The 11,877-nt window shown below is 49.1% G+C and overlaps 1 protein-coding gene across 1 annotated transcript in view; it reads right to left on the bottom strand.

Moving 5' to 3' along the window:
• Nucleotides 1-11,877, bottom strand: part of LOC130078826 (voltage-dependent T-type calcium channel subunit alpha-1I-like) — a 51,919-nt gene that overhangs the window by 18,753 nt on the left and 21,289 nt on the right. Inside the window, exons 7-10 of the mRNA XM_056244516.1 lie at nucleotides 10,105-10,399; nucleotides 9,594-9,838; nucleotides 7,069-7,220; nucleotides 593-778 (exon numbers count right to left, since the gene is read on the bottom strand). Coding sequence (XP_056100491.1) covers nucleotides 593-778; nucleotides 7,069-7,220; nucleotides 9,594-9,838; nucleotides 10,105-10,399 — 878 coding nt within the window. The remainder of the gene's footprint in view (nucleotides 1-592; nucleotides 779-7,068; nucleotides 7,221-9,593; nucleotides 9,839-10,104; nucleotides 10,400-11,877) is intronic.

The following is an 11,877-nucleotide window of genomic DNA, read 5'->3' as shown; positions in this document are numbered from 1 at the left end:
TCTTGGCTATCTGTACCGCATTATTCACATATGCACAGCACAAATGATGAACACACATATGTGTGTCCGGACACCGTTTTAATCTACTTAAGTCAATTTAAACACATTTCTATTAATGTATTTGTTTTTTGTTTTTTGGCTTAAGCGCCTAAAGTGTGTCCAATATGATGTTTTCGTCCATCGATACACTGCATTATATTCATGGCATGCAATGTTGTCAACATGAACTCTTCATGACCCCTAAAATCTGATGCTGTTTATGAGTCTGTGCATGAAAACATCATCCATGTCCGTCACAAACACACTTCAGTCAGACTGAATTAAGTCAATATTGCCTAAATCTTATAAATCTTATTATGTGGTGCATGTAAACACAGTCAAGGACGTCTCTTCAGTTGCATGTCTCAAAATGCCCTTGAAGAGGGAAACACACACACACACACACACACAGAGAGATTCACGTTTTTGAACTTTACACGGAGATGATCACGTTTTTCAAAAAATTTCATATCTTGCACTTTGGAACCTTTTTCAAAGTTTGCGTAAATGAAGGTGACTTGACTTGAGGTGACACACACACACACACACACACCTGAAGATGAAGATGAAGAGCATGAGGAGCATGCAGAACGTGGCCACGTTGTCCATAGTCTTCATCAGAACCACCAGTTGTCTGCGCAGCGCCGGCATGAACCGAACCAGCTTTAACACACGCAACAACCGGAACGTCCTCAGCACCGACAGACCACCGTCAGACTGACCCACGATCTCACACACACTGCACACACACACACACAGAGAGGGAGAGAGAGATGGAAGTAATTGTGATGCTTGTGCTTTGGTTCAAGCACTTCTAATCTTCCATAAAAAAGAACATTGCTAAAAACAGTATTATCTTTCCTTGTTGATACAAACAAAGATTGAAAGATGAGTTGAAGTCAGTATGATTTCTTTTAAAGAAATTACTACTTTTATTCAGCAAGAAAACGTCTCAGGTTACAAATGTAACCTTTGTTCCCTGAGAACAGGGAACGAGACAATACGTCATCGACGTTATGGGGAACGCCTCAGGCGTGACAGGTGTCTGAAATCACTATCAAATCACGTCAATCACATTGACCGGCGACAGCCCGTGAATCATTAGCGTGAATGATTAACGTGCGACCTGGAAGTATATAAGGGCGCCTTGCAAACATGACAAATCACCTTATCGTCTGAAGGGACTGTACGGCAGGCAAGCCCCGAGGCATGGCAGGGAGACGTATTGTCTCGTTCCCTGTTCTCAGGGAACAAAGGTTACATTTGTAACCTGAGACGTTCCCTTTCGAAGGGAACTCAACAATACGTCATCGACGTTATGGGGAACGATATACCCACGCCGCCATGCTGAGGGGAGTGCATGCCCTCAGGCAGTGACAACTGTCCGAACCAACAAATTCAAATGAAATGCTAGAACCACTCACCCTCAGGTCACACTGGGCTGTCAGTGACAGCATTCCCTACGGTCATAGCCCAAGCTATAAGCCTAACAGGAAAACCTCCATAAACATAGTTAAATGAAAGCCTACCTGGGCCTGCTCAAAGGCCTAGGACCACAACTTCAATTAGAAGGGGCCCCTTCTAGGGAATGTGGCCAGGGAATCCGAAGGAACCCCAGCCAGTCACTATTCAGGGGAACGTACTCACCCCGATATGCCACCAGGACGGCCTGACCTGGCGTCAGATACATAGACACTTAGTCTGGCCACTTCCTGTCTGTCCGAAGACAGAGCCTCTGGAAAAAGCCTTAAGTAAGGCATCCAACCCGAGGAACTGCGACGCTGGCAGTGAACCACTCGGCCCGGATCTCAGAGACGGGATATCCCGGAGAGTATGACTCAGCATAGTGCTTTATGACCCTTGCTAGCGAGGGGAGTTTCTCTACTCGATCCATGGATCAACCCAGTGTTTGCAAACACTGAGGAGGTCTGTGAAGGCCTAAGGACTGATCTAACTGGGAGGCCTCACGAGAGGCCTACGACCGTCTGACCAGACTCAGGAGTCCGCGTGCTCACAGTGACCCTCAATGAGGGGAGCATATGGTCCCCCTGGTAGGCAAAACCAGGCTTTAGGCAGGAAAGAGGTTCCGAGAGGGAACCAGCAGCAGAGAATGAACACTTCAGTCGAGCCAGGGCGCAAGCTCGCCTTCAGCAGCTGCCTGATAAGGCCAGCTGAAATGATAGCAAGAGGCCACTAGCTTCCTGAACCCAGCACCGCTAGGGAACCACTCACAAGGAGGCCTGGTGAGGCCTACTACCTGATAGCAACAGTATGTGGGACCACAACTTCAATTAGAAGGGGTCCCTTCTAGGGAATGTGGCTAGGGAACCCGAAGGAACCCCAGCCAGTCACTATTCAGGGGAACGTACTCACCCCGATATGCCACCAGGACGGCGTGACCTGGTGTCAGAGCATAGACACTTAGTCTGGCCACTTCCTGTCTGTCCGAAGACAGAGCCTCTGGACACTTTGCCTTAAGTAAGGCATCCAACCCGAGGGACTGCGACGCTGGTAGTGAACCACTCGGCCCGGATCTCAGAGACGGGATATGCCGGAGAGTATGACTCAGCATAGTGCTTTATGACCCTTGCTAGCGAGGGGAGTTTCTCTGCTCGATCCATGGATCAACCCAGTGTTTGCAAACACTGAGGAGGCCTGTGAAGGCCTAATGGCTGATCTAACCGGGAGGCCTCACAAGAGGCCTACGACCGTCTGACCAGACTCAGGAAGCCGCATGCTCATAGAGACCCTCAGTGAGGGGAGCACAAGGTCTGCCTGGTAGGCAAACCAGGCTGTAGGCAGGAAAGGTTCCAGGAGGGAACAAATAGCAGAGAATAAACACTTTAGCGAGCCAGGGCGCAAGCTCGCCCCCCAGCAGCTGCCTATTAAGGCTAGCTGAAACTGATAGCAAGAGGCCACTAGCTTCATAAACCCAGCACCATTAGAGAAACATTACAGGGAGGCCCGGAGAGGCCTACTACCTGATAACCACAGTATGTGGGGAGCTCACCTTCAGGGAGGCCTGGTGAGGCCTGCTACCTTACAACCACAGTATGTGGGGAGCTCACCTTCAGGGAGGCCTGGTGAGGCCTGCTACCTTACAACCACAGTATGTGGGGAGCTCACCTTCAGTGAGGCCTGGTGAGGCCTACTACCTGATTGCTACAGTCTGTGGGAACTCACCTTCAGGGAGGCCTGGTAAGGCCTACTACCTGATAGCAACAGTATGTGGTCACCCACAGGGAGGCCTAGAGAGGCCTACTACCTGATAACCACAGTATGTGGGAACTCACCTTCAGGGAGGCCCGGTGAGGCCTGCTACCCTACAACCACAGTATGTGGGGAGCTCACCTTCAGGGAGGCCTGGTGAGGCCTGCTACCTTACAACCACAGTATGTGGGGAGCTCACCTTCAGGGAGGCCTGGTGAGGCCTACTACCTGATTGCTACAGTCTGTGGGAACTCACCTTCAGGGAGGCCTGGTAAGGCCTACTACCTGATAGCAACAGTATGTGGTCACCTACAGGGAGGCCTAGAGAGGCCTACTACCTGATAGCGATAGTACGTGGGGAACTCACCCTCAGGGAGGCCTGGTGAGGCCTGCTACCTGATAATCACAGCATGTGGGAACTCGTTTTCAGGGAGGCCTAGTGAGGCCTACTACCTGACAGCCATAATATCTGGGAGCTTTTTACTGCTACCCGATAGTAAGCCAGGCTAGCTGTCCAGTTGCCCGTCCTTGGGCTTGTCTCTTCAGGGAGGCCTGGTGAGGCCTACTACCTGATAACCATCTTAAGTGGGAATTCACCCTCAGGGAGGCCTGAGGGGCCTACCACCTGATAGCAACTGGTAGCTGAGTCCGGGTGACAGTTCCAAGGCGGCCTGCTAAGGCCAGCCAGCTGGGGACTCGCCTATCAGGGAGGCCCGGTTGGGCCTACTAGCTGATAGCAAGTCAATTCTGCTACAAAGGAACACTGTTGGGAACCATACTACACCAATGTAACTATTGGGCCCACCCACAGGAGGCCTAGTACGGCTAGCTACCTGTAGCGGCATTAAAGCATGACCCACAATGTTGGGACTCACCTCCGAGGAGGCCTGTTTAAGGCCTACTACCCACCGGTGAGTCAACTGCCCGAACCACCAAGGCCAACCAATTCTCTCGAGAAGTAGCCTATAGCGCCCTCTTGGGGGCTGCTCATACAAGGAGGCCTGCTGAGGCCTACTACCTGATGGCGCAGCCTTCGTTGGCAGATAAGCTGTTTACACAGCGCCTACAGCATCCTGGTGCCTAATCACATTGCCCATGGCAGTGTACTCAGCATAGAGAGCTAATACCCTTAGAACAAGGGGAGTACAACATACGTCACTCTGCCTCAGTGGAGGCCCCAGTTAGTCAGGGGCCTACCATCTATGCATGGGCGTCAGCACAGGGCAATGCTCTGGCTTCAGGGGAGCGAACTTCGACCAAAGAAGAAGTGAAGGCTTACTTCATACTCGACCCGAGCCATAGTAGTGCGAGGTAGGATAAAAACAGAACTGGGAGCGAAGTGCTCAGACCTACCCTGAATCACAGGGGAATACTCACACCTCACCCTGAGTTTACCAGGGTGCGGGCCTGCCAGCGGCTCTAGGGGTAACAGAAAAACATCTGTGCCCAACCTAGGGGAGTGGGGCTTGAATGAAAGCCAACCACCTACAACCCACAGCCTGAGCAGTAGCTCAGCAAGGTATTAGTGAAGCCTACACTGGCGGCCTAAATCCGTAGGCCAGTTCTGCACGGCAGGGTCGGGCAGGAGACTCAGTCTTCTTCGTGAAGCGAAAGACGGCCTAACCCTGCTCAAAAGGACTTATATACCACGGAGGCCTAACTGAGGCCTACCATGTCCTTATAAACCATCCTCTGCACCACGCTGCATTACTCTAGTCACCCCAGAATGCAGAGAAGGGGGCGGGCCTTGGCCTAACGACTCCCATGGGAGGAGGCTGATTACACAGGGATGCCAAAACCTACATTCACAAAGTGAAGGGTCAGAGGAAGAAATGCTAATTTTAGCAGAACGCCTCTAATATCCCTGGCACAGCCTAGGCCAGCTACAGAGGCGGCCCTGGTGAGGGCCAACCTGTAAGCATAGATCTATCTGAGGGCTCAGAGGAGCCACAGCCTACTAAAGAATATAGTCTGTATTATTCCATACAAAGGGCTGCAGAACGCTCAACCTAATGAAAACTCAACAGAGCTCAAGGGGCGAAATACTCAGAAAAGTCAAAACGGTCCCATGGGCCGGACATAAGATCTATCTGAAGCTCTAGCGTCAGTCAACACTCTAAGTAAACATTCTATCAGAGAGAGACCAACTACTCTACCCTGAGGTGGCTAGTAGCCCGAAGGCTAACATAGTTATCATTCTGGCCACCTAACGGGGAACTTCAGGGCCCTAATAATCCAATAAAGTTACCTTACCTTTATTACCTTGACATGACCCCATAACTCTTTATACAGGGAACGAGGTCTGTAAAGAGAAATATGTTATTTTTTATCACAAAAAATATACTCCTTGAAAAGACCAGCAGCTCACCTGCGGCGTGCAAAGTGAAGACTCACCAGACAGTTCTTCATGAACATGGGGTCTACCACCTTTACATACCTGAAAGAGGCACTCTCACTAACCAAGCCGAGGCGGGCCACCAGAACATTGTTCTAACCATGAGCCCAGCCTCAGGCCTGATGTAAGAAGCGCCTGGGGAGTCGGGGAAGAGAGGAAAAGGCAAAGATATAATCACGCCCTCAGGGAAGATGATCCAAGACCAACGCAACGTGCGTTTGTGCCGGATCACCTCCCTCAGATCCCTCTTCCCATCCACGCTCTCCTATCCTCTCAACATCAGCGAGCTAGCCCGCTGATGTTGGTGGATACAGGCAGAGTATGGGTTCTTCCATGTCCTCTCGATCCCAGTATGAGATCGGGAAGAAATGAAAGGCTCACCTGAGCTGGTGGTTCTATGACCCGGGAAAAACCGCTCTCATCGCGAGCGATTTCTCCCCCAACGAGCAGCCACGGCAGCTGCAGCCTGCCCGCGGCGCGTTCTATAATACCAACCAGCTCAGCATACACGGGGCAGGGTGGCTGAGAAGATACAGGAAAATATTTTATTATTTCCACCCTCATCAGCCATCTCCTGTTTGTCCGGGAGAGCGCTTGCTGCCGGACTAAGTTTTCCCTTTTTTTTTTTTTTTGAAAAACTTCATCCAATTGCAGCTTCTCATCAGCCGCCGCATCGTCTGAGAGGATTACACCCCTCTCAAGGCGATCGGCGAGCTTCATCTGTGACATCCAGACGCTGAACCCTCTTCTCTCGAGAAGAGGGACAGGCGCGATCACAATTTGTACAGGCAGTTCCCTCGAGAACCGCCTGTGCGCGTCTTCCTTCCCAGACAAAAAATGCGATTTCTGCAGCTCAGAAATCGCGTCTTCCTTCCCAGACAAAAAATGCACAGTTCACGTGTGTCACCCGGCTACAAATATCTTGGGCACGGGTCTGCACACTTCTGAAAGCATTTCATAATTACCTGATTTTCAAAGCAGTTACAGACAAAACAGTCCCTGAAGACGAAAAGATGATTTGTCATGTTTGCAAGGCGCCCTTATATACTTCCAGGTCGCACGTTAATCATTCACGCTAATGATTCACGGGCTGTCGCCGGTCAATGTGATTGACGTGATTTGATAGTGATTTCAGACACCTGTCACGCCTGAGGCGTTCCCCATAACGTCGATGACGTATTGTTGAGTTCCCTTCGAAAGGGAACATTAAACTGACCAAAAGTGACAGTAAATATATTAATCATGTCTATTTGTATTTCAAATAAATGCTGTTCTTTTCATCAAAGAATCCGGAAAAACAAATGTATGACGATTTCCACAAAAATATGAAGCAGCACAACGGTTTTAAACTTTTTCCACAACTTGTAAGCTTGTACACACAGACTGGCGTGTTTAAATGCAGCGCAGTGGGTGTTTCACTGTACCTGATGATGACGATGATTCCATCAAAGATGTTGTAGGGATTGCGCAGGTACTGAAAGCCACCGAACGCCGTGAGCTTCAGGATCATCTCCAGAGCAAACATACTGGTGAAGACGATATTACAGATCTCCAGAACATTAGTGAGCTCGTCTGGCTGGACACACACACACACACACACACAGAGAGAGAGAGAACGAGAGCATGAAACACAACATTAACTGAAGTAATGAACAGAACCAATGAAGAGACAGAGACTCATCAGCTGAAAGAACAGAAGCAAATATCAGCCGATATCCTCAGGTTTGTGATGTCTAGTGCTGGTTCTGAGCTTTAGCTTTAGCTTATATCGTAATGTACATCCAGCCGGACGTCATCTCAGAATAAACCCGACAGGGAGATCAGGATCAGGTCTTCATCAGCCTGAAGAGGTTTATTCTGAGATCACACACACACACACACCTGAAGAGGTTTATTCTGAGATCACACACACACACACACACACACACACACACCTGAAGGGGTTTATTCTGAGATCACACACACACACACACACACACACACACACACCTGAAGGGGTTTATTCTGAGATCACACACACACACCTGAAGAGGTTTATTCTGAGATCACACACACACACACACACACCTGAAGGGGTTTATTCTGAGATCACACACACACACACACACACACACACACACACACACACACACACACCTGAAGGGGATTATTCTGAGATCACACACACACACACACCTGAAGGGGTTTATTCTGAGATCACACACACACACACACCTGAAGAGGTTTATTCTGAGATCACACACACACACACACACACACACACACACACACACACACACACACACACACACACACACACACACACACACACCTGAAGGGGTTTATTCTGAGATCACACACACACACACACACACACACACACCTGAAGGGGTTTATTCTGAGATCACACACACACACACACACACAACTGAAGGGGTTTATTCTGAGATCACTCACTCACACACACACACACACACACACACACACACACACACACACACACACACACACACACACACACACACACACACACACACACACACCTGAAGGGGTTTATTCTGAGATCACTCACTCACACACACACACACACACACACACACACACACACACACACACACACACACACACACACACACACACACACACACACAACTGAAGGGGTTTATTCTGAGATCACTCACTCACACACACACACACACACACACACACACCTGAAGGGGTTTATTCTGAGATCACACACACACACACACACACACACACACACACACACACACACACCTGAAGGGGTTTATTCTGAGATCACACACACACACACACACACACCTGAAGGGGTTTATTCTGAGATCACACACACACACAACTGAAGGGGTTTATTCTGAGTTCACACACACACACACACACACACACACACACACACACACACACACACACACACCAGAAGGGGTTTATTCTGAGATCACACACACACACACACAACTGAAGGGGTTTATTCTGAGATCACTCACTCACACACACACACACACACACCTGAAGGGGTTTATTCTGAGATCACACACACACACACACACACACACACACACACACACACACACACATCTGAAGGGGTTTATTCTGAGATCACACACACACACACACACAACTGAAGGGGTTTATTCTGAGATCACTCACTCACACACACACACACACACACACCTGAAGGGGTTTATTCTGAGATCACACACACACACACACACACACACACACCTGAAGGGGTTTATTCTGAGATCACACACACACACACACACACACACACCTGAAGGGGTTTATTCTGAGATCACACACACACACACACACACACACACCTGAAGGGGTTTATTCTGAGATCACACACACACACACACACACCTGAAGGGGTTTATTCTGATATCACACACACACACACACACACCTGAAGGGGTTTATTCTGAGATCACACACACACACACACACACACACACCAGAAGGGGTTTATTCTGAGATCACACACACACACACACACACCTGAAGGGGTTTATTCTGAGATCACACACACACACACACACACACCTGAAGGGGTTTATTCTGAGATCACACACACACACACACACACACACCTGGTTTATTCTGAGATCACACACACACACACACATCTGAGGGGGTTTGTTCTGAGATAACAACCGGCTGGATGTACATTATCCCGTTTATTACACGGATACTTGACACATCACTAAATAATTAGACACAAAATGTTGATCTGAGTCGAAATATTTTATTAGTTCTTTAAACGCAAAGCTTGCGCGGAGAGAGCAGCTTCAGCGGCGAGTTTAAACTAATGATATACCGCTGGATGTGTGATTGACGAATCAGAATCAAGTATTCCACAGAGCCGTGTAATAAGTCTATATAAAAACCTTTGTTGTGTGTGTGTGTGTGTGTGTGTGTGTGTGTGTGTGTGTGTGTGTGTGTGTGTGACCTGCTCATGGTGCTCGATGCCCATGCTGATGGTGTTGATGAGGATGGCCACCATGATTCCTCTGTTGAAGTATTTACTCTCCACGATGCCCCACAGTTTGACCCTCGTCTCCGCCCACAGCTCTTGGCTCCACCCCCGACACACCCCCTTCTCCTCTGCTGCCTCCTCCTCTGTCTCCTGATTGGCTGCTGATGCGGGAGGTGTGGCTCCATCTGTGGTGCAGTGAGAGAAGTGCTCAGAGACCCCTTACAGAAGTGATTATAATGTTCAATATACTGCAATATATGCATTGACCATGTATTACTATATATTAATACATTTAAAATATTAATAAATGAAGACAAAAATATTCCTTATGTATTATTCAATATATTGTAACAATATATTATTCAGTATATTTTCAAACATACTGTTATATCATTTAATTTATTGATCATTCATATACTGGGAAATATATGTTCTTTTCGTGTGGGTCCCTACACACTCCATCATGTGACTCTCCTCTTCTCACCCTGTGGCTGGAGGCTGTTTCTCCCTCCGTTGGCGTGTGTTTTCTGCAGTGTGTGTGTTCGGCAGAGCGCTCTGAGGAGCGCGGCGAGGCGGCGGCGAGTCTTGCGGAGCACGTGGCAGACGAGCTGGAAGAGCTCCTCGTAGCAGTCGCCGGGTTCGGCCCGCGAGGCCAGTGTGCTGGAGGACAGACAGGCGTCTCGCTGCTCCTGCATCAGCTGGTGCTCGCGCTGCTTCGTCTCCGAGAACTGAGTCGCTATGACGACCAGACACAGGTTTATCATGAAGAAAGAGCCCACCTGTGGAGTTAGGCAGAGATGCAGAGAGAAAGACAGTCAAAACACACACCTGTCTCACTGCAGACACAGACCTGTCTCACTGCAAACGCCACTCTCACTGCAAACACACACCTGTCTCACTGCAAACACAGACCTGTCTCACTGCAAACGCCACTCTCACTGCAAACACACACCTGTCTCACTGCAAATGCCACTCTCACTGCAAACACACACCTATCTCACTGCAAACACACACCTGTCTCACTGCAAACACACACCTGTCTCACTACAAACACACACCTGTCTCACTACAAACACACACCTGTCTCACTGCAAACGCCACTCTCACTGCAAACACGCACCTGTCTCACTGCAAACACACACCTGTCTCACTGCAAACACACACCTATCTCACTGCAAACACACACCTATCTCACTGCAAACACACACCTGTCTCACTACAAACACACACCTGTCTCACTGCAGACACAGACCTGTCTCACTGCAAACACACACCTGTCTCACTGCAAACACAGACCTGTCTCACTGCAAACGCCACTCTCACTGCAAACACACACCTGTCTCACTGCAAATGCCACTCTCACTGCAAACACACACCTATCTCACTGCAAACACACACCTGTCTCACTGCAAACACACACCTGTCTCACTACAAACACACACCTGTCTCACTACAAACACACACCTGTCTCACTGCAAACGCCACTCTCACTGCAAACACGCACCTGTCTCACTGCAAACACACACCTGTCTCACTGCAAACACACACCTATCTCACTGCAAACACACACCTATCTCACTGCAAACACACACCTGTCTCACTACAAACACACACCTGTCTCACTGCAGACACAGACCTGTCTCACTGCAAACACACACCTGTCTCACTGCAAACACAGACCTGTCTCACTGCAAACGCCACTCTCACTGCAAACACACACCTATCTCAATGCAAACACACACTTGTCTCACTGCAAAAACACACCTATCTCACTGCAAACACACACCTATCTCACTGCAAACGCCACTCTCACTGCAAACACACACCTATCTCAATGCAAACACACACTTGTCTCACTGCAAAAACACACCTATCTCACTGCAAACACACACCTATCTCACTGCAAACGCCACTCTCACTGCAAACACACACCTATCTCACTGCAAACACACACCTGTCTCACTGCAAACACACACCTGTCTCACTGCAAACACACACCTGTCTCACTGCAAACACACACCTATCTCACTGCAAACACACACCTATCTCACTGCAAACGCCACTCTCACTGCAAACACACACCTGTCTCACTGCAAACGCCACTCTCACTGCAAACACACACCTATCTCACTGCAAACACACACCTGTCTCACTGCAAACACACACCTATCTCACTGCAAACGCCACTCTCACTGCAAACACACACCTGTCTCACTGCAAACACACACCTGTCTCACTGCAAACACACACCTGTCTC

Source organism: Rhinichthys klamathensis, unplaced genomic scaffold (genome assembly GCF_029890125.1).
Source record: "Rhinichthys klamathensis goyatoka isolate OS25496 unplaced genomic scaffold, OSU_Roscu_1.1 h1tg000999l_1, whole genome shotgun sequence".
Classification (NCBI taxonomy): domain Eukaryota; kingdom Metazoa; phylum Chordata; class Actinopteri; order Cypriniformes; family Leuciscidae; genus Rhinichthys; species Rhinichthys klamathensis.
The sequence above is the reverse complement of the archived record's forward strand: the minus strand, read 5'-3'. Positions and strand labels throughout refer to the sequence as shown.